We start from the raw sequence: 23,914 nt of genomic DNA, 5'->3' as shown, positions 1-23,914 counted from the left end.
AGAAGTAATGCATTTTCTTGGATAATAACATTAACTTTCAGCAGTCGCAAACAAACTTTGGAGGATAGTTAGTAAATATCATTATGTGAAACAGAAAGAACAACACAATAGATGTCTTATTGTGTTTAGATGTCCAATTTCTGAATTGAAATGCAGTTTTCTGATTATAAGTAGTGACCAAAACATGTCTTAGTCCTCCCATGTAAGTAGAGCTAGTGATTATTTTTCAATCAGTCACATAGCCAATTATGTAAATCTACAGTCTCCACCCCTTCTGGTTTTGAATTATATTCGCATCAAACCAGCTTTTGCACTCAAAGTCTGACTTGTCATGATGACAGTCATAAAAAGTGTCTTCCTCTTGGCTCTCATATCAGGTGAGTGGCTGCTCAGCAGAGGAAATGAAAAGATCTGGCATCTGCTGTTTTCTAATCTATTTCTTTGTTTCAGCTGCCCGGGGTCAGTCCCTCACCTCCTCAGAGGCAGTGATCAGCAAAGCAGGACAATCAGCCATTCTGTCCTGTAAAGTACAAGGACTGGCTCTTGCATGGCTCCACTGGATTCGTCAGAAACCGTTAGAAGCACTAGAATGGATTGGACGCATCGACAGTGGCACCGGCACGATATTTGCCCAACATCTCCAAGGCCAATTTTCTATCACTAAAGATACTTCGCTAAACACGGTTTCTCTGACAGTGAAGAGTCTGAAACCAGAAGACTCTGCAGTTTATTACTGTGCAAGAGAGACACAGTGACACAAAACTCAACAAAGCTGTACAAAAACTGATAAAGATCTCTGTGAGTGACAGCAATGTTTGTCAGGCTTTGAAAATGAGCTTTCTATTGAATATCAAAGAAATATGAACCAATATGATGGTTGGACATGATTTTGCACCCATTCTTCAAAAATACGTTTTGTAATTTTCAATATAAAATCATTTATCGTTAACCCAAAAGTATTTATTTCCCCTTTAAATTAAATAAAACAAATAATCTCATATTAAAAAATTTGCACAAATTTACACACAGGATCAACCTTATTAAGTTTTCAAAAACCTGTATAGAACAATGGAGCAGATAAATTATGATATTTTTATTATTTATTTTAATAAACAAAAATGTATCACTGAGCCACAAATCAAGTTTCAATAAACACTGAGACTGAGTGCAGATGTACATACCATAATACAAATTAGGAGTGGCAGCGACTCTTGCAGTTCTATTTTTCAAACTGTAGAGGGCAGTTAGAGTTAGTTTTTAGCAAAAAGGTTGTGTTTTAAAGCTATTTCATAGGAGGCTGTCATATAAAATATTATTTACTTTACTAAATCCATGCTATGAGTGAATCTGTGTGTTTCAGTTAAACCTTCTTTAACATTTATATTTAAAATCCTTTTTCTCTCCCACACACATAATTGCTTAATTGTTTTCCAAACTGTGCTATATAAGCCATGACTGGGAAACAACAGTTTAAATCTGACAACTCTGCAGAAAAACTGTGTTTCACAATTTACTCAGTTGAAAGTCTTGTATTTCAACCTCATCAAGTGTCGTTGTTCTTTAGTAAGTATTCCATCCATTTCATCCACTGGATATATAATCTAAGGAGGAGCCAATGCAAATTAAAGCCTCATCAATTCTGATTTATGTCATCAGACGCCAAACCACCAAACAGATGTGCAACAACTTTTCACCATGACTTTAGCTGAGTGTATTTTTCTCCTCCTGCTGTTAACTGTTTCTGGTAAATATCAAACTTATGTGCTCTACTTTTTTACTAAATTTCTGTTGCAGACTTTTCTGAGCACATGATTTTTCTTTCAGGTGTTTTCAGTCAGACTCTGACTGAATCTGAACCAGCAACAAAACGACTTGGAGGATCCCACACTCTGACCTGTACATATGCAGGAATATCAGATGGCTCTGCTGATATTAGCTGGATCAGACAGGCTGAAGGAAAAGGACTGGAATGGGTTGCCCATATTTCTGCTCCCAGTGGAAGCATTAAACGTTATTCCCCATCTGTCCAGAACCGCTTCACCATCTCCAGAGACAACAACAAGGATCAAGTGTATCTACAGATGAGCAGCTTGAAGACTGAAGACTCTGCAGTTTATTATTGTGCTCGAAGGACACAGTGACAAGAGAAGAGAGACAGAAAAAACAGCAGCAGATGAGAACCTGTGTTAGAAAATGTAAAAATTTGATGATCAAATTTTTGAGACAAAAATGTGTCAGCTTTTTTCTCTTTCTCTTCATAAGAAAGAGAGAAAAAAATAAATAAATAAAACAAATTCAAAAACTTGTATTAAGTGAAAGTAAAATTTGTGTAAACTAAAACAAAAAATGGTTCATATAAAAACATTGCTTTTTCTAAATTTTTGTTGTTCAGCTCTGAATTTCAAGTAGTCTTTGTTTTCACAAAATGTGATAATTTTACCTTGGTTTTTCATGGATCACAGTGGGTGTCATCCATTCAGCCAGTGAATGTTGTTAAGAATGGAGTCCAAACAATTTTAAGTGTGTCGAAACAGTATCTCTTAAGACACAGATCTAATATGCTATAGTATAGATTGTATGCAAACCATCATAAATATATCTATTTAGTGAAAGAAATTATTTTAGACCAACTCACCATTGGATCAATTGTAATGTTAAAAAAATACACTGCCTTTCCTGCTTGGGACTGATCCTTATTTGAGTCTGTGTCCTTTGCCTCAAGCTCTTCAAATAAATTGATCAGAGATTAATTCTGCTGACTTTTTCTGAATTAGATGAAAGCGCAAAGTTTTCCAAATTCAACAACAGTTAAAAAACATAAAGCCTCAGTCACAAACACTCATAAAAATCATCACATATATACATACTTTGAGGTTGGAAAATAAAATTCTATTACAACTAGATTATAAAACAAGAACTCCAGTCATTTATAACAGGACAAAAAGAGAGAGTGTCCTCACAATGCTCTGTGGTGACTAGTAGAGGATGTGTCCTGTTATTATCTTGTAAATAACTCTTTAATCCATATTCTTTAAAACTTCTATCTTCAGAATTTTTGTCCAACTAATCTCATCAACCCAACAAAAATTATTGAAATGATCTATTTTAACATTTCATTTGCTTCTAGTCTCAAAATAATTTGAAACTGCTTCAATTTGTTAATCACATGTAAAAGATTAATTACAGTGTGGTGAGAATTATGTTATTTTTGTCACAATTTTAGAGCAATGAATCTGATTTAATTACATTTGGCAATATGAACTTCATGAATCTTTGTTATTCTACATTAATAACCTTAAAATTCATTTAAATGGATTTATCCATTTCTGATTATTTCATTGGTCAACTCAAAATTTGATATTTTTATGTTATTTTATAACATGAAGAACATAACATGATTTTTCTTTCTGTTGCATTAGAAGTCTCCACATCATAGACAATCAAAATACCAATATATTTCTATTTCAAAAAAACCATGTAAGAAAATCATGATTTTATTTTGTTGGAACCACTTCTTTGTCTTCATAAATTAATGCATTTCAAATTGTATTAATCTTTTAAAACTAATAAATATCTATTTTTGGAGAAACATACATTTGATATTTAATGAAATTTTGAATAAGAAATGACCCCAACAAAACCCTTGCTTCTACTTTTGTGGTTTTGCTCATTTTTTCCTGTAAAGGGGGTCGAGGTTTTTGTTTCAGGGCTTGTCACTGTGATATATTATATAGCGACGGGGTTTACAGGGGCACACAGATAAACACCAATACAAAAACCTCAGGTAAAAAACCTTAGAGAAAAGTCATATTATGTAGATATCAAACATTAAATCCAACATAAACCACTTGGACTATGAAGTAGGAAGTCCATATGATCGTTTTATTAATTTAATTCACATTTAAAAGTTAGTAATTCTGCTGTTTAAAGTCATAAAGGGTAGATATCCATGTGTGTCTATTTTAATTTGCAGGATGTAAATTGAAAACAAAACAAAGTTGGAATATCTCAGAGGACATCAAGATGATCAGAATATATAACAGACAGAGATTATTAAAATATTTTGTGAGTTATGATAGGATTTCTGTGATGCTTGATGTTTTTGTTGAAGCAGTCTGGGAATTTGTAGCACTGTGATTGGGCTCTCGATGTCTGGGGTAAAGGAACCACAGTTACTGTTAAACCAGGTAAGATCATTTAAAATTGCTGTGCTTTAGATGTTTTTCCTTTTTATTGTGTAAATTTGTATTAGGTGTTCTGATAGTAATATCTGTTATCAGAAAAAAATAGCGTACCTTGCTTACTTAATACCACCTGAATCCTAGAACAAACCTTTTTGGTACCTTACCATCTTAATTTTGCACAGAAATTTACATTTATAACTGCATAAACCCTTCATACAGTAGCCTGTGTTTGACAGATTTTCATATTAATAAAGATCTGCTGCAAAACAGGTTATTGCTGTTTTATTTGCATTTCATGACAGATAAATTTTAAATTATTTTAAATTGATCAAGACATAAAATTGCATGAAAATATAAACGGAGGAACAGGGTCACTGTAACACACAGGAAAGAAAAACATCTTTACTTCATAAAATAAATCGATAGCAATTTCAGTGTCATTTTAAATCTTTCCTTAAGAAACTTTAACCGAAATTTGAATTAACGGTAAGCAAAAACCACCAAGTTATTTATTAAATATGATGAGATATATCTATAGTTATACTATAAATCTGTTGAAACTAAAAGGTTGAACTGGACTTAACTGGTTTAGTTGGTCTTTTGTTGACTTTCGTTGTGAAAACAGTAAAAAAATGAACATGTTCAGGTCTCCCAATTTGAAAAACTGTGTGCAGACCAAACATGATTTTTTTTTAATGATTGTCTGATAAACAAAACAAACTCAAATTAGTTTTTATTCATTGAATTTTCATCATTAACAACAACAACAACAACAAACAACAAACAAAAGAAAACATGAAAAAAACTATCAAAAGACTTTCATTAAGCATTTACTGAGAGCAATAAGGGTTGTTTTTATGATATCTCTTCAGGTAAAAACTTTATAAATTCATTTGGATTATCATATTTATTTTGTTTGAAATAGTGAGTAGTGAAATAAAGTTGCTGGAGAAGCAACTGGAGAAAACCTCCCCTGCGTCTCTTCTGTCGGCTTTAGAGCAGATCTGTGACTGAGAGTGAAAGGACTGTTGGCTGCCTGCTAAATTTATTCAATTTCACTTTTAATTGAAACAGTTCGAGATTATTAAAAATGAAGCCCAGAATAATCTAGAAACCTTGCAATCACTGCTGTAAGCTGCGAAAAGGTAAGCAACATTTCTATCCACTGCAAATATATTGATCCAGTATCTAAGGAAAGTATTTTAGGCAGTGCGAGACAGAATGCCAAGAGCTGAATCTGTCATGACTGTAATTTTTTTTAAAAAAGAGAAGAAAAGCAGACCCTGAAGGGATTTTAAAAAAATCTTTTTCTGAATAAGTACAAAAATAAAAAACAAACAAACAAAGAACACATAAAATAATTTAATCATTTGGGGAAAAAAAATAGCACATCTAGTTTAAGAATTCAAAACTTTAAATTAAAGCTGGTTCTATAAACTCTGTGTTTGTTGCAGTATCACAATTTTGTAAAGGTTTGACTTTAAAAGACTTGGAAACTTATGAATAAACTGGCTGAAACTCACTTTATTTACCATAATGTACTGAAACCGTCAGGATTCTTACCATTTCAAATGATTTTTTCTGTAGATAACAAAAGTGGAATCAAATCATGTTAAAAAACAAAACAATGGTATAAAGATGCCCTGACCTTTTTCTCTGTTATTGTGACAAGATAAATTTTTTTAAATTATTTTAACCATCACAGCAAAATTTAGGAGGCCAAAATTTGTAACAATACAAGAAAAACCCTTTTTTAAATTCAAAACTTGATTCATTATGATGTAAAAAAATGGATGTTGGTGAAACTAGCAAAAAAAAAATGATTTTTTTAACTTCTTTTCTGCAAACATGACACTAACAAATTACTTGCACATGTTTACTTCAACAAAATGAAAAACAAACCCCAAAAGAAAAATATATGTACACCTACTTCTGAATTTGCCATTATAGATATACATTCATTCTGCGATTAAGAAAAAACTTAGTAAATGATTATCTTTAAAATTTCTGTAAGTATTCTCATTCAATTGTGTGTAAAATATTTTTTGAGAGATAAGTAATATATTTTTCAAAGTTTAAAGAAATGAGAACAGAATATGACTTTTTTCTCTCTCTTTTTTCTTTAGCTGGTCCTGATATTTCTCTGTCCCTCTTCGTCCTCAGTCCTCTGTCGTCTCCCGACTTCCCCCTGAAGACAGCAGACGAGCTCGGTCCAAACGTCTGTCTGGTCACTGATTTCCGTCCAAAGGGGGAAGAGGTGGTTCTGAATGGAAAAGGAGATCCGGTCAATGTGAACTCTACTGATGCTGTTCTGTCAAAGGACAACACCTACAACTTTGTTGCTTACAGCAACAAAACCATCTATTCATGTGAGATGAACGGGACCTTCGGCAACAATGAAGCTGGTACTGAAAACATAAAGTGGTTTAAAACTGCCAGCTGTTGAAAAACATTTATTTTAGTAAATCATGCCACTCTGACACTAAATATGAGGGAACCAGGCTCAGATAGATAATCTGTCAGAATTTTTATGATGTTTGTGTGAGAGATGTTCTTTTTGTCTCTAATCAGATGACAAATGTGGCAGCATTTATCCAGGTGAGTCTGATCTCTTTGTGTCTCAGTTTTGTTCCATCACTGATCGCTGCTGTCAGATGTTTGTGTTCATTTCAGTCTGAACTCTGTTTCTCTGTCGTCCAGAAAAAGCCAAGCTGAACTTCTACCTGCTGCTGATGAACGGAGTCCGAGTGGTGTTCACCAAAGCTCTGGCCTTCAGCACCGTCCTCACCATCAGAGGCCTGATCTTCTGAAACTGAGCCTTCTAGGCCACCATACACCTGTTCAATAACTGCTTCTTTTTTTTTTCTTTTACCTCATTATAACACCTTTGCCCCATTTATCTGAGCAAAATCGTTTATGGGTTGTGTCAATAGTTAAAGAAAAGGCAGCAGCCTGTAAAATCTTGAATATTAAATGTAAATAGTTTTATTTCTAAGAAATAAAGATCTGAACCTATTGCAGAGAAAACCTGAAATGTAATTACAAAAACAAACCCAGAGAAATGTCATAATTCATAAAGTTGTCCCAAATTTGACAACAGGAGAAAATGAGAAATGGCCTCCTAACTGAAAAAAAGAAACTTTCTTTTGATCTTCTTATTTTTCTTACATTCTCTATAACGTTTTCTATCATTTTTTTATGCTTTACTATGTATAGGATGGTGTTATATTAAAAGATGCATTTCAAATTATATTCTAAATAAAAAAATGTTTCAGGACATATTTTGAATTAAAAAATGTAAATACAATTCAAATGGATTTGAATATTAGTGATGAACAATCATATTTATGTAAATAAATGCAAAAATCTACAACATATTTAGAAAAACAGAAAGCATCCATTAAGTTAAGCTCACCAAATATACTTACTGCAACGTTTTTATTTGTTTCTGCTTCATTGGTCGATAATGTAATGACCAAATAAAAATTAAAAAATAGTCAGTTTTGTTCATTTAAGTTATGGACTTAAATGAAACATTTATTCATTAAATGTCTTTTTTCTCAGAAATTGAGATCTGCAAATAAAATATTCTAGATTTATTATTTTATCAGATAGAAATTTCTGTTTGTTTTTGTGTATTCAGATGTTTTTCTTTAATCTTTCAAAATTATTGAAGTTTCTCAAGCCAGTGAACTTTACTTGGACTGTGTAAAGTTTTAAACTTCACTGAGTTCATCGCCCATCACACCTCCACTCAGGTTATTTTCAGCACAAATTACATGTTTTAATAATAAACTTGGTGAATCAGAGACTGCATCGTTTAGTTCATCTCAGTTTTCAGCACAGCAGTTTCATCAGTTGAAGCCACGAATCAACAGGAAGCTGAAAATCTGACAGAAACCAAGCAGCAGCTCAGTTTCACATGGACAGAAAACTCTGGTTAACCTCAGCGCCGCTCCTTTCTGCTCTTCTCAGAACCTGCAGAATTTTTTCACATCTGTTGATTTCATTGCAGGTTTTTATGGTTACACCCGTCTTTACACAAATACAATTCATTGTTCTACTACAATCTATATTACCAATCTTAAATTGACTGGAATACTTCTTTCATTCATTTGTAGATTTTCTCTTTCTTTATCTTGGCGACAATTACCAATGTTTAGCTGCAGGTTTGTTTGACAGTAAAACTAAATAAATAAAATAATAATAATGAATAACAGCAGTTCTGAAATGATACATTTTCAGAAAATATTCATTACATTGAAACTTTATTTTCCTCAGTTGGGAACCTTTCGTAGATAAAACAACAGCAAATGAATCATGATTAAATTAGACATTAGTTTGGATCTCTGCTTTTATATTGAATATTACTTTTCTTCAGCACTTTAAATAAGTAACTAAATGTCATAAACATTTGAATTTTGATGATATTTTAGTGTTTCTGATCTATTAGAAGGAATGATGTCACATTAAGTTAAAAAAATACAACATGAAAGTAGATAGAACCTCACATTTCTGCAAATACATTTTGTCCCCTCTTTATGACTTTATCAACCAGAGGAGGCGCTCTTAGACCATAACTGAGTTCAAGGCAATTGAAATGGAAACAAACTTTGTAAGATAAATTGAGCTATATTGTAAATATTATCTGCAATGAATGACACCAACCTTGTTGTTAAACAATGTTCTTAAAATGTACATCAATGTGTAAATAAAATTATATCCATTGGATATTTTATTTGCTATACTGTTATAGATTAAGATTTTAGCAAAAATCAATTTAACAAAGAGAAAAGTGTTTTTTGATTAACTTGAAAATGGTTATAAGAAACATAAATACCTTAGATATTACTTGAGAATGTAATTTTCAGACCTGTTGTAGATCTATTGTGAAATGTTAAAGTCTCATCTTCTGTTTGGAAATAACTCTTATAGATTGTGCTGACAGTCACCTGTCAGGCCGTTTTTTCTCTTGAAGTGAAATTATTTTTCTCATTTTGTTTTGGTCTCATTTGGATATTTGATCCATTTTCTATATGCCCTAAGTCCTTAAGTCAATAATTGGGGTGAACCCTGGAGAAGTTACAACTGCTCAAATATGACATATGTTATTTTCCTTCAGTGGGAGGAGCTAATTCAAACCCTTATTGTTTCCGTCTTCTTATATCTGAGTTGAAGTTTCTGCATAGAATCAGTTGCAAACCTTGAGGGCTGAACGGAGACAAAATGGTTTCAATAAGGATCAGACCTGAGGTTGTGATTGCTTTTGTTATCCTGTCATTGAACTGGATAGGTGAGAATAAAGACCGGTTCAAGTTAATTTTAAAGTGATTCATCTGTCATTATTTGATCTCAGAAGCTAACCAACTTTCTGCTGACAGGAACTGATGGTCAAACACTGACAGAATCTGAATCAGTGGTCAAAACACCTGGAGAATCCCACAGACTGACCTGCACACATTCAGGGTTTAGTGGAAATCCCTGGATTGCTTGGATCAGACAGAGTTCAGGAAAAGGACTGGAGTGGATCTCAACCATTAGCAGTAGTGGTCGTAGCACCGGCTACTCTCAGTCAGTGAGAGGCCGATTCACCATCTCCAGAGAAGACAGCAGAAGTGAGGTGTATCTGCAGATGAACAGTTTATCTGCTGAGGATTCTGCGGTTTATTATTGCGCTAGAGATCCACAGTGACACAGAAAGTAGAAACACAGTGCAAAAACCTACCAGTGAATGACTAAGACACCACTGGAGGAGCTACAACACACCTTTTACAGAGTGCTTTTCACATGCTTCGATGCATTTTTCTGTTCAGAAATTAAACAGAAATATCAAATGATAATCAAATAAAATTTTATTTGTACGGCACCTTTAGAAACAAAGCATTTCAAAGTGCTTTACATCATAAAAAAGACGAAGTGATAGAACACACAGTCAACAATTGAAACATTATATTTTGCTGTTGTTACACATCAGATTGTTGATTAATGTCTCAAATACAATAAATCATAACAGATAGATGAACCTCCACAACACTGACTCGTTTCTCATTACTTCCAACAAATTGCAAATCCTCCAGAACATTCATCAGTTGCTTCAATACAATTATCTGCTGTTTTATAACATTACAATTTGCATTGATCATCAGTCAGAACTAATTATGCTGAAGAATAATGAAAAGTCATTCCCTATAAAACTAATAGTCCTTGTTTTATTACTTGAGTCAGTTCTTTTTCATTTCATAATGGGGAGGAGTTTATGCAAACCCAGATCTCTTCTACCTCTATTTATGACGCCGTTGATCCTGATTGAACAGACTTGACTTCAACATGAAAGGTTACAGGACAGGGCTGCTGCTTCTGGTTATCTGCTGGACAGGTGGAGATTATCACTGATTATTATTCAATTATACACGCACTAGAGTGTCCTTTCACTCCTAAAGGAAGTAATTTTTTATTGTACTTACAGGTATTGATGGTCAGACTCTGACACAGTCTGAGTCAGTGCTTAAAAGACCTGGAGAATCCCACAAACTGACCTGTACAACCTCTGGACTCTCATTCAGTAGCTACTGGATGAGCTGGATCAGACAGGCTCCTGGAAAAGGACTGGAGTGGGTTGCTACTGAAGCTTGGGGCAGCCAGTACTACTCACAGTCAGTCCAGGGCAGGTTTACTGTCTCCAGAGACAATGGCAGAGAGCAGCTGTTTCTGCAGATGAACAGCCTGAAGACAGAAGATTCTGCTGTTTATTACTGTGCCAGAGACTCACAGTAATTGAAGTTGGTTAAGCAGCTGTGCAAAAACCTCAAGTACAACTATTATATGCTCCCTGGAAAGAAATGCCACCACTAATAATAATGATAATAATAATATAATAATAATGTGGAGTAGATGCCAAATAAATGCAAAATGTTGTTCTGCTAGGGACCATTCTAATACTTTGATGAGTAGATAGCTGAATACCAGGCAGATATTAAACTTGAGAGACCTGGTTGACTCCTTTATGAATGAACCAACAATAAACAAAGAATTGCTAAGAAAAAATAGCAAAAAAATAAAATAAAATAAAAATAAAATAAAATAATAATAAAACACAGTGTACTGGAACACATTATGTAAAAAGATTTTATACTAATATTTTCAAGCATTTATTTCTGTTAATTATGATTATCTAACAAGACATTTAAGACCAGAATACTACATGAGATGTATAAACAAAAAAATATGGTTAATACAGAAATGAAATTCTGTACAGATTTTCTCTGTAAATAAACCTTGGCTCGGAAAATAATTGACATTTTAAAAACTTCTTGATCAATCTTCAAATAATTGTGTCACTTGTGCAAGAAATTACAGACAATTCTGTATCCAAATCCACGCTGCCTTGCTGTTTATATGAATTGTTTTGAGAAATGCACTCACTGTTTTGCAAATGTCAAAATGCATCTTAGACCGTCCACAGCAACTGAGGAAACCTGTATTGTGTTTAATTTCTATAAATTATAAATATTAAACTCTGCTTTGCTTCAATTTCCCCTGTTATCTAAATCTGGAGTTACTTCCTGGTTTTTACCTGCAGTATCAGGGGAGGTCCTATGCAAACTCTTCTTCTCTTAAAAGCAAAACATCAGCAGGTCATCATCCAGAATATGGCTAAGCATAACAAACAATTTTAGTTTATTTCTAATAACACCAATTGGTTCTAGGATGGAAAAAACAGCAATCTGGAGTTTTCTTTTTGTTGTTTTTATTCACAGTGAGATTTTCAGTACATTATTTTGACATTTATCTGACTATTTAAAGCTCTGGCAGCTAATTATGCTATTTTTTTTCTTCCAGGAGCCTGGAGTCAGATCAAACTGGAGCAGTCAGCCTCTGAGATGAAGAGACCTGGAGAGACAGTGAAGATGTCTTGTGTTATTTCTGGTTACAGCATGACAAGCTATTATCTACACTGGATAAGACAGAGACCAGGGAGAGCTCTGGAATGGGTTGGGAGGATGGACACTGGGAAGAACGCCGCCACCTATGGCAGTTCCTTCCAAAGTCGTTTTACCATGACTGAAAATGTCCCTATCAGCACCCAGTACCTGGAGATCAGGAGTCTGACAGCAGAAGATTCTGCTGTTTATTTCTGTGCTCGAGAGACACAGTGACTGAAAGCAGAGGAACAGCTGCACAAAATACTCGTCAGCAAACAACAACATAGTGAAGCCTTGCTCAGACAATTGGGTTTAAGGCAAATGAATATTGACAAGATATATTGATGAATGTAATTTATTTGCATTTGTTTTAGTTTTTCATGATGAATACTAGTTAAAACATTCAACTCTAAATTAGTTCAGAAATAACTAATTTAGAGTTGAAAATACAAAAAAATACAATTTTACTGATAACAATATGCCACATTATTCGACACATGTATGCTTTGTTGATTCAGACAAATAAATTGAAAGAATGTGTGTTTTTTAGAGAGGTAACCAGTGAAAACTGTTGTAAAATTGAAAACTGTATCTTTGTCAAATAGAGGCTGATCCTTTCCGTTTATGCAATACTTTTCACATCTCACTATTTCACAGTAAGACTGAAGTGACTTAAGAAAACAATTCAGGGGTGTGCTGTGGTGGCGCAGGTTGCAGCACGCCCCACATTTGGAGGCCTCAGTCCTTGACGCGGACGTCGCAGGTTCAACTCCTGGGCCCGGTAACCTTTGCCGCATGTCTTGCCCTTTTTCCTGTCAGTCTACTGTCAAAAAATGTGAGCCACTAGCACTGCTATAAACTCTTTGGAGAAAAAAACAATTCAGTAAACACAGGTCTCCACCAAACATAAAATGTGTGGACAAAGATAGATAATTATTTTTTTAATTGTCATTAATATTTTTTAAACCAGGAAAGTTTTAATAAATATGTCTCAGTACTACTCAGAAATAATTATTTTCCTATCAAAATAATTAGGTATTGTGCTTGTATTTATCTTTCTTTAATTCTTTAAACATCGTCACCTTCCTCATTTAACTCTGTTCAAAGGCCTTTTTCAGCCCCCATATTTAGCCCCTCTGTTCAGGTGATTTCCAGTAATAAATGTGTCAACAATGAACTCAATGATGCAGAAATCCCAGTGAGAGATCAGCCTCACATCAAAGATTTTAGCAGAGACGTTTCATCAGTTAAACCGTCAACAGGAAGCTAACAGAAACTAAACATCGGCTCAGTCTCACATGCACAGAAAATACTGTGGTTAGTTTGAGCCCTGCTTGTGTTTTCTGACCAAACAGTGAACATAATCTTTTCACATATATTGATATCAGTCACAGCAGGCTTATACAGAAGCAAATATTGTATATTGTTCTCATTAAAAAGAGCCACATCTTCCATTATGTGTGTTTTCTTTCGTCCCAGGTTTGTGGCAGCGTTTCAGAGCAAAATTTAAATATATTCTTGAGCGCTGCTTTCAGTATTCTTTAAATGCTTCTTGACATCTTGAATGGAAATGATGCAATTAAAAAGGCTTTGATGCAGTTGATCAGAAAATATTTAATGAAAAGTTTCTGAACAATTTTATGACTTCTTGTTTCTTTTTGCTTTGTGTCATGTGGGCTCACACATTTGTCATTTAGTGAATAATAAAAAATATATATATATTTAGAAGAAGCACAGAAAAAACAGGGGGCAGAATGAAATCCTTCTGCAGAATTAAATAACATAATGAAATGCTGAATACAATTTACATATTATTACTTGACTGATTTATATCAAGGTTGTTCTTGGATACTGTTTTTTATTTGGTGAGAAATAAAACCTTACCTATTCAAGTTGCAGGAAGCATTTGACTGCTGCTATTGAAATACACTCTGGTTTTATATTACAGTTCTGGTTTATTCAAATCCCTCTCACACATGCATGTACGTGTTACATTCACTGACCTCTAGCAGCTCTTCTAAAGACAAAAGTTTTTACTGTTTTTAGTTTCAGCTCTCAGACTGACATAGCTTTCAAAGTTCCAGCTCCCTTTTCCTGGGCCTTGACCTGATTGTTATGCTGTCTGATAAGGATATGTAGTGTGTCTAAAAGGAAAATGTTTGTTTTCATAGTGGAAGCTTGTAGGGGTTCACTGAAATTTTTGTTTCAAAACTTAAGCTTAACACTTCCTTGTGTTTGTTAGCTTTTGCCTCAATTACAAATAAACTCCTTTTTCCATTCAGTGAAATAAAGCACACAAATCTTCACAGTTTTCATTGCTCTGGTGACATAAAAATATTTTAGTGATATTTCAGCAAATATAACACAACTACAAGAGAATGTTCCTTTTTGGATGATATATAAAAAAAATATTATGATACAGTAAAAAAAAAGCTAATTAAAATGCACAGATGTTCCAAAACAATTCAGAAAAACACATCTTGCAGTGAGCTGAATTATTATTTTTTTAAATGTTTTTCAAAGATACAGCTACATAAATCATTTAATGAAATTACAAACAAATGTGCAGTTATTTTTTCTAAAGAGTTTAAAGTAATCTCTTGTTTTGCAAGATTATACACAGGACAGGCCAATGAACCACATATGATTGGCTCATCTGTCATTATGCAAATGAAACATTTTACTCTATAGGGTCGATCTCACGATTTCAGTCAAAAACAAACAGAAACGTTCATCAGATCACCTGCAACATCACCATGTTGTCTGTAGCTCTGCTGCTGGTTTTGGCTGCCGGATCCAGTGAGTCTCAGTGAGACAAATATTTACAGAATGATCACGTCACATCGATGGTTCACAGCTCAATATTAAATGTTTTCTCCTCAGGTGTGAAGTGTGAGCAGCTGACTCAACCAGCCTCTGCGACTGTGCAGCCAGGTCACCGTCTGACCATCAGCTGTCAGGTGTCTTATAGTCTGGACGCCTGGACACACTGGATCAGACAGCCTGCTGGGAAAGGACTGGAGTGGATCGGTTTCACATGCAGAACATGCACTCCAGTCTACAAAGATTCTTTAAGAAACAAGTTCAGTTTTACAGTGGATTCTTCCAGTAAAACAGTCACTCTGAACGGACAGAATCTACAGCCTCAGGACTCTGCAGTGTATTACTGTGCTAGAGACCCCACACTGACGCAACACTTCTGCAGAGCTGAACAAAAACCCTTCAGAGCCTGAAGCCCTATAACATGGAGCCGCCAGTGGAGGCGCTCTAAAACCACAAATAAAGTTCAGGCCAATTCTCTTCACCAGTACAACTGAATTTCACTTTAAGATTTTGGCTGAATATGATTTTGTTATTTGTGATTTTATTACAGCGACAACAAATGTACACACAAACAAACAGCAGCATGTTACTTAATAGAAGCCTAAATAATCTTTAAAAAAGTTATTGCTGGAACTATGGATTATTTTAATTGCCCTAAGAATGAAAAAGAAAAAAAAATGTAGAATTCACCTAATTATGTTACACTGATCTCACAAATATTTTGTCAAAAATTCACTACCTTCAATATATTCTTTTTAACAAACCAGTCAATAAATCTATGATTTCAATTATAAAACGCCTTTTGAAAGGCAGCATGGCGTCTACAAAAAACAAAATTAACAAACATTTTCTTCTTTAAGTGAAATACTAATGCAAATATCAGGTTTCGGACCTCCCACTGTGTCTCTGCCTTCTTCATTAATGGGACGAGCTTCAGTCACACCTTTAGAATCAAGATGATGTTCATACTGTCTGTTCTACTGGCAGTGATCTGTCTGCCGTGTAGGTTGCATCATGCTGTTACTAGGTCTGCTACATTTAGTTTTCATGTAATTTATGTGTTTTTATTCCTGGTCTTTTGTCAGGTTCTAACAGCCAGTCCATGGAGTCCATTCCTTCCACCTCGGTGGTGAAAAGGCCTCAGGAAATTCTGAGTCTGTCCTGCAGAGGATCTGGATTTGATTTCAGTCAGTATGCAATTTTCTGGATCAGACAACCAGCAGGAAAAACACTGGAGTGGATGGGTGGTATTTCTGACGATGGAGCAAGAACAGCTTACTCAAACAGTGTTGATGGACGTATAGAAATCACCAGAGAAAACAGCAACAGCATAGTGCATCTAAAACTGTCTAACCTGAAGCCAGAGGACTCTGCCGTGTATTACTGTGCCAGAGACGCACAGTGGTTAATGTACCTGCAGAGGCTGTACAAAAACTCTTCACTCCTGGAGCACACTATGAACACAGAAGCGACTAGCAGTTTGTGATTTCCTGTTTTAAAGCTTTTTTCATATCTGGTTTAACAGAAAAAACAACTACAAAAAAAACCCTATTTTTTTTTTTTCATTGGTTTCCAGATAATGTTTAACAACAATGGATCAGAGAGAAAACTTTTGAAAAAAAAACAAAAACAAATCTGAGTATTATTTTTTGTATTTTGTCACTCTTACAAGGCTTTCCAAAGTCTGCTTCCCTTCTTCAAGTTTGATTCTTCAGCCTCATACCTCATGTCCTCATTCATGTCTCCTCTGCATCTGTGTGATGGTTGAACTGATTTTTCATTCATGATTTTTGTTTCTAGATCTATCACTGGTGCAGCCATTACCCACAATCTGTAAAGTAATGCCACTGTAATAAAGACATCTCAAAATAAATGTTCGGCTGCCTTTGGACTGTTTTTCTTTTTGTCACATTTTATTATGTAATGTTAGGGCTTTAATTGTTCATTGAACCCGTTGAACATTTGTTTTTGCTAAGGTGAATTACATATTAGGCTTTTAAAGAAGTGGAAGTTAAAAAGGAAAACCATGGATTGATTGAATCCTATTTATTGTATATGTCAAGATATCTCAAGCTATTAGAAGGGTAGGAAAAAGATGATTGTCAACTAGTTGGGTAGACTTTTTGTTGCAGAAAAAAATAATCCAAAAGTTTTATTAAATCTCTGTTTAACAGATTTTATTGCGAATGTATTTAAACAAAAATAATTTGTTTACATGTAAAAAACACTAAAATTATTTCATGAAGACTTTTTTATATTTATGAGCTTTTACATATCTGTATACATTAAAGATGTATAAAGATACAAAGAAAATCCAACAATTCAGGTAAGTTGGATGTGAAATATACCTAAATTATGCAAGACAGAGGAGTTTATTTAATTCCACCCAAAAGCAAACACAAAAACGATTATCTGTACTGCAAAAGCCTTTCAGCATTTGCCTCTATGCAAAGTTAACGTCCTGTGTTTTCATCCCACTGAAGTTAAATTCAACACAAAAGAAACTCCCATCAGATCACCTTCAACACCAACATGTTCTCTTTATCTCTGCTGTTGCTGCTGCTGGCTGCAGGATCCTGTGAGTCTCACTGAGATGCTCACATTATGTTGACAGATATTTTGGTGATATTTTGGTGATAAACTTTAAGTAATTTATTGTTGTCATCTACAGGTGTGAAGTGTGAACAGCTGACACAACCAGCCTCTTTGACTGTGCAGCCAGGTCAGACTCTGACCATCAGCTGTCAGGTTTCTTATTCGTTGGGCAGCTATCACACTGCTTGGATCAGACAACCTGCAGGAAAAGCACTTGAATGGATGGGTATAATTTGGACTGATGGAAGCAAGACATATGCCCAAAGTCTCCAAGGTCGTATAGATATCACCAGAGACACAAATAAGAAAATAGTAGAGCTGAGACTTTCTTCCATGAAACCAGAGGAGTCTGCTGTGTATTACTGTGCCAGACGCACACTGTGGTTGATATGAGCAGAGAGACTGTACAAAAACTCCTTTAGTGCAGAAGTAACACTAGCCTGAATATAAATACTATATTCAGGATCATGGTAAAACTATAAGTGATGCTGTGGTTTGAGATTTCCTGTTTCTTAGCTTCACTGGCAGGTGGCTCAACAGAAACAATGTTTTTATTTCTCATCTTCAGTCATGTGCCAAATGTGTACTCAAAATATTTTTAATATGGGCCCAACTTTATGAAACAGTTCTTTTATAGAAGAATGTTCTTTTTCTTTTTCTCAATGCATTTTCATTGTCTTCGCATCGTATTTTTGATTTTTGTAGCTTAGTAAGAAAATTTGTTTTCCTACAAAGTTGTCGCCTAATTGAAACAATTAAATTGTCGTTAGTTATGATTGTGTACATAAGTGGTTACTCCATGTGTTGACTTGTGATGGACTGGGGATGGATCATGAGTCTCTTGGCTTCTCACATATTGAGTTCATAGTCATATTAAAATTGAATCGTGATACAAAATTATATTTGCTTACAAATGTTTTTATTGCAGAAAAAGAAAATACTAAGATCATAAAACCTGCAAACTGCAGGTTTATATTAATAAAACTTGTAATCATATTTAAAAAAAAAACTGAAATCCTGTATGTCAGATTCCAGTCGATGTAGTAATCAGCTTAAAATAATAAAATATATATATTTCAGCAGATTATATTATAACATACTGCATTTAATGTTAGCTTATCAAAACCCTGAGCACCTCCCATCAGTCATATATATGATTAATTCTAGCAAAATGCAGACATTTGTTATTCCTGATGCATAGATTTTTTTCAGCGTTTAACTCCTCCCCCCACATTTCCACTCAAGACCCTCATTTTGCCTAAACCTGCTATAAAATGCTGCAGCAGAGAGTTAACAGGATGTCTGTTTCATCTGCCAACATGATTTGTGCTACTCTGGTCATCCTCCTAATAACTTCAGGTGAGTTTTTAAGATGTACTTTGAAGAGAAATTGATTTTTTTTTAATTACATTTATTATAATTTCTGATTTACATTTTTTTTAACCAGGTGTGAAGTGTGACCAGCTGACACAGCCAGCTTCTATGACTCTGCAGCCAGGTCAGACTCTGACCATCAGCTGTCAGGTCTCTTATTCTGTTACTGTCTACTGGACCCACTGGATTAGACAGCCTGCAGGAAAAGAGCTGGAGTGGATTGGAGAAGCCAAAGGATCTTCAACATTCTACAAAGATTCCCTCAGAAATAAATGTAGCATTTCTACAGATTCCTCTAGTAACACAGTGACTCTGAAAGGACAAAATGTGCAACCTGGAGATACTGCTGTGTATTACTGTGCAAGAGAGACATTGACACAGTGACACAGACCATCTGGAGAGCTGTACAAAAACACCATGATAGTTTCCCATCAACCAGATGAGGCGCTGTTAGACCACTTATTTCAAAACAAATAAAATGTAAACGCCTTTCATTGTATGGGTTTTAACAAATATCCAAATGTTTTCAGTATACTACAGAATAACACTTGAAAACAATAATAAAATAAATATTTAGGACTTAAATTTCCTCCTAGGATTTGTTTAGTCTAACTTTTTTCTGTGTTGTATGTTGTATGTATGTTGTAATTTTGTTCAGTATGTTATTCATATTTTATGTACCGTAAGTATGAAATGGTAGAGCAACGTCATGAGTAACATCTCTCCACTCTATTATTGTGAAAAGGGCTTCACATATCTTACTACTTCATCCTATTTTTTTGTGTTTTTCAACCGGTTGTGATGACTTTGGCCTGTCACTGTCATTTGTCACATACTGGCACAAACAGCAGAGATATACAAAACATACATGTTATCAATTCTAAAACAGAGGAAGCGCTTTAGGCCACTGATGGCCTTAGAAAACTCAGAAAAGTTGAGTTTATTTTCTTTTCTTTTTTTTTTAATCAAAGATATATTTGCACTAATCATTGCACAAACATATGGTGTATTGGGCATTAAACCACATACTAATAATCAAGCATCAGAGCAGGGTAGGAGTCCTAAGATTCAAGCTTTTATAGCCAGTGTCCTGCAACTTTCAGATGTGTCCTTGTTCCAATTCTCCTGGATTAAATGACTGAATTACCTCGTCAGTGTAGTCAAGTTGAATACAGTCCTGCAAATGATTCCATTATTTGAATCAGGTGTGTTGAAACAGAGACACATTTAAAAGCTGCAGTGCATCGTCCTTCAAGGCCTGGATTTGAGGATTATTGGTTTAATGGAACGGCATTTGATCCAGACATATTTAAATTTCTTATTGGTTTGTATTTTTCCAGAATGTCTGTGTGAAAATACAACTCATCACCACACAATTACAAAGGAAAAATGATGTTTAGATATTGTAATAAATGTATTATTAAACAACTCATTATCGTCAAATGACATATTGTGTTGCATTTCTCATTACACATTGAAAAGCAGTTTTATTTATCTTTCAAATTATATTTTTTTTATTTAAAAAATATTGTTTTTTTAATACCTGTTGAATGACAAATGCCAGGGCATCTTTCAACCCTTATCTTATATACATGATTTTTTTTTCTTTAAGATCTGTTTGCAGTCAAACATCACAGTGAAGATACTACCACTGAAAAATTGATATGATAGAGGATTCCATTGGGATTTGAACAATAAATCAAATTTTAATGTTCTAGAAAATTTTAATTAGCAACAACAAGTTGAAAAAATAGATTCATTTGTATAGTTTGCAGGCAGTGTAGCTGAGATAATTCTTCCCTTTCTCTTAAAGCTGATTGGGTAGTCGGTCATCATGCAAAGTAAAACTGCTATAAAAAGTCAGTGCTGTCAGTCAGAGGAACAGAAGCTTTCATTGGATCACTTTCATCAACACCAACATGTTCTCTGTATTTCTGTTGCTGCTGGCTGCTGCATCCTGTGAGTCTTCCTGAGACACTCACATTATGCTGAGACACACATATTGGTGATGCACTTTAATTAATTTATGTTGTCATTAACAGGTGTGAAGTGTGAACAGCTGACACAACCAGCCTCTTTGACTGTGCAGCCAGGCCAGACTCTGAGCATCAGCTGTCAGGTCTCTTATTCTGTCACCAGCCAAGGCACAGGCTGGATCCGACAACCAGCAGGAAAAGGACCTGAATGGATGGGTGCTATTTGGTATAATGGAAACAATTATTATGCTAGCAATCTCCAAGGACGTATAGAAATCACCAGAGACACCAGTAAAAACATTGTGTATTTGCGACTGTCTGCCATGAAGCCAGAAGAATCTGCTGTGTATTACTGTGCTAGAGTCACACAGTGATTAATATGAGCAGAGAGCCTGTACAAAAACTCATCACTGAACAGAAGTGACATAAGTCTGGATACAAATACTAAGCATTGTGTTAAAACTATTGATGTTGTTTTGGTTTGAGATTTTCTGTTTTTAGCTTCATCAGCAGGAAGTTCTGCATAAACAGTCCATATTTCACATCTTCAATTGTTATCAGATATGAAACTGAATAGAAAGAATTAAAATGCTCCTAAATTTGTGACACTGGTTATTTTAATAGGAAAATGCTTTTATTCTTCTTCTCAATTCATTTTCAAAACCTTAGCATTGTTCCTTTGATTCTTATAGCAGCGTACTAAAGGCACTAAATTACTGATGTTATTGTACATACTTAATCAATAAATTAGAACATTACTGAAAAGTCAATTTGTTTCAGTAACTTCATCACCAAGTTAAAAACATGACACTTAAAATGAAAAACAAATTAAAAACAAATATGTTGTAATCATGAAAAGCATGTTTAATGCCTTTTTAGAGGTTGATATTTTTAAAAGGTGCTTTTAATCTGACATATGAGACTCGTTGGGAAGTACGTTATAACTCACTGAATATAACTGCAAATGATAGCTTGGTTTCAGCTTTATGCTACTCATAATGTAAGCACAATAGATTTTTAAACTAAAAATAGGTCATATTAAAACCTTACATATTATACAATCTAAATATTTAAGTGCATTGTATACAAATACACATAAAGAAAATATTAACAACATCTGAAGAAAACAAATGTGAGAAGAACAGAGCTGCTAAACCGAAACTGTCATATTATATGATCACATGCCACTCGGTCTCCTCCTATTTCCTATATAAATGCCACAGTGTGGAGTTGATTTCATAAAATGTCTGTGCCACCAGTCAACATGTTTTGTGCTGCTCTTTTCCTGCTCCTTGCAGCTGCAGGTGAATTTCTTCCAATTTATTTCAGTCAGTAATTTATTATCTTTAACATTTATTCATAATTTCTGACAACACATGTTCTTATCAGGAGTGGAGTGTGAACAGCTGACACAGCCGGCTTCTGTGACTCTGCAGCCCGGTCAGACCCTCAGCATCAGCTGTCAGGTCTCTTATTCTGTTAGAAGCTACTGGACCCACTGGATCAGACAGCCTGCAGGAAAAGGACTGGAGTGGATTGGAAGAGCAGCTGATGGATTAACATCAAGCTACAAAGATTCTCTCAGGAACAAATTCAGCCTTTCTGCACACTCCTCCAGTAACACAGTGACTCTGAATGGACAGAATATGCAGCCTGAAGATGCTGCTGTTTATTACTGTGCGAGACAGTCACAGTGATGGAAACGTTCAGCACAGCTGTACAAAAAAATCCTTTGAGCCTGAACACATGTTGCTTACATATCACCCACAGGAGGCGCTCTTAGGCCATTGAGTGTCATGATTATTTCAACCAAATGTCTTAAATACACAACAAATACGTCTTTATTCAGATTAAATCAATTAAAATTTTAATAAAAGATTGTAACTAACATTTATAAAATTTCATTACAAATTAAACATGTCTATATAACAGAGCAATGTTGTGCTTAAAAACACAACATTGACTGTAAGAGGTTGCAAAAAGGTTGCCTCATCTTTCTTCTTGATTAATATCATGGTCATAAACATCATTTTCTGAAACAACAAGTCACAGCATTCTAACATTAGTTTATACGAGTATATTTAGTTCATGAAAAATATTTCTATTATGTGTTATGGAACATTTATTGTCTTTATCATAAAGTGTAAGGAGGAATGGAGGAAAATATAGCAATATTATAAAGTCAAAAATAGGTTAGTTTTATGAATGTAGAAATAATCTCAATCTACATCCTGCTTGAAAAAACACTTCCTGCTGTGATGTTAGGCGTAAGATAATCATTCATGATTGGCTGATAGGTCATTAGGCAAATTACACATCTTGATTTTTAAACAGTCAGTCACAGAGAAGCTCTGACTGGATCATCTTCAACACCAACATGTTCTCTATATCTGTGCTGCTGCTGCTGCTGCTGGCTGCTGGATCCTGTGAGTCTCTCAGAGACACTAACAGTATGCTGACATGCACATATTGATTGTACACTTTAATTAATTTATGTTGTCATCAACAGGTGTGAATTGTGAACAGCTGACACAACCAGCCTCTTTGACTGTGCAGCCAGGTCAGACTCTGAGCATCAGCTGTCAGGTCTCTTATTCTGTCACCAGCTACGGCACACACTGGATCCGACAACCAGCAGGAAAAGCACTTGAATGGATGGGTGTTATTTGGGGTGGTGGAAGTAACAACTATGCCAGCAATGTCCAAGGACGTATAGAAATCACCAGAGACACCAGTAAAAACATTGTGTATCTGAGTCTGTCTACCATGAAACCAGAAGAATCTGCTGTGTATTACTGTGCAAAGAACACACTGTGATTAATGTGAGCAGAGAGGCTGTACAAAAACTCTTCACAGAGAAAAAGACATGGGTGTCATCAGCAAAAAATGTGGTTTTTGATGATTTCCTGTTTTTTCCAGATTTCTGTCTGCATATGTGAAACAGAGGATGTATATTGGGTTTATATTTATGCAAAGTTTAATAACTTTTTTAAAAATTAATTTCCCAATTATAGAGAGGATAACAATGTCTGAAATATAA

General features: G+C 34.7%; 1 protein-coding gene, 1 pseudogene and 5 gene segments (V, D, J or C); all 7 read left to right on the top strand.

The window, feature by feature from the left end:
- The first annotated feature begins 334 nt into the window (after nucleotides 1-334).
- On the top strand, nucleotides 335-7,014 carry LOC129363471 (Ig heavy chain Mem5-like). Its single transcript, XM_055035601.1, has 8 exons — nucleotides 335-377; nucleotides 451-618; nucleotides 1,795-2,137; nucleotides 2,614-2,621; nucleotides 4,146-4,187; nucleotides 6,311-6,589; nucleotides 6,756-6,782; nucleotides 6,885-7,014. Exons 1-8 carry the CDS (start codon nucleotides 335-337, stop codon nucleotides 6,992-6,994), a joined length of 1,020 nt encoding a protein of 339 aa, XP_054891576.1. The 3' UTR covers nucleotides 6,995-7,014.
- A 3,497-nt stretch (nucleotides 7,015-10,511) lies between these two features.
- On the top strand, nucleotides 10,512-12,340 carry LOC129363470 (immunoglobulin heavy variable 2-26-like; annotated as a pseudogene).
- A 2,522-nt stretch (nucleotides 12,341-14,862) lies between these two features.
- On the top strand, nucleotides 14,863-15,339 carry LOC129363469 (immunoglobulin heavy variable 3-9-like). The segment is given in 2 exon segments: nucleotides 14,863-14,905; nucleotides 14,990-15,339. Coding segments are annotated over 2 exon segments (393 nt in total).
- Nucleotides 15,340-15,885: 546 nt separating this feature from the next.
- Nucleotides 15,886-16,415, top strand: LOC129363468 (Ig heavy chain V region 6.96-like). The segment is given in 2 exon segments: nucleotides 15,886-15,931; nucleotides 16,015-16,415. Coding segments are annotated over 2 exon segments (447 nt in total).
- A 4,382-nt stretch (nucleotides 16,416-20,797) lies between these two features.
- Nucleotides 20,798-21,248, top strand: LOC129363267 (immunoglobulin heavy variable 3-33-like). The segment is given in 2 exon segments: nucleotides 20,798-20,857; nucleotides 20,941-21,248. Coding segments are annotated over 2 exon segments (348 nt in total).
- Nucleotides 21,249-22,138: 890 nt separating this feature from the next.
- Nucleotides 22,139-22,571, top strand: LOC129363273 (immunoglobulin heavy variable 3-74-like). The segment is given in 2 exon segments: nucleotides 22,139-22,178; nucleotides 22,264-22,571. Coding segments are annotated over 2 exon segments (348 nt in total).
- A 680-nt stretch (nucleotides 22,572-23,251) lies between these two features.
- LOC129363467 (Ig heavy chain V region MC101-like) lies at nucleotides 23,252-23,691 on the top strand. The segment is given in 2 exon segments: nucleotides 23,252-23,300; nucleotides 23,384-23,691. Coding segments are annotated over 2 exon segments (357 nt in total).
- Nucleotides 23,692-23,914: the final 223 nt, after the last annotated feature.

Source organism: Poeciliopsis prolifica, unplaced genomic scaffold, assembly GCF_027474105.1.
Source record: "Poeciliopsis prolifica strain line A6 unplaced genomic scaffold, Auburn_PproV2 SCAFFOLD010, whole genome shotgun sequence".
Classification (NCBI taxonomy): domain Eukaryota; kingdom Metazoa; phylum Chordata; class Actinopteri; order Cyprinodontiformes; family Poeciliidae; genus Poeciliopsis; species Poeciliopsis prolifica.
Note: the sequence above shows the minus strand (reverse complement) of the source record. Positions and strands in the feature narration are given on the sequence as shown.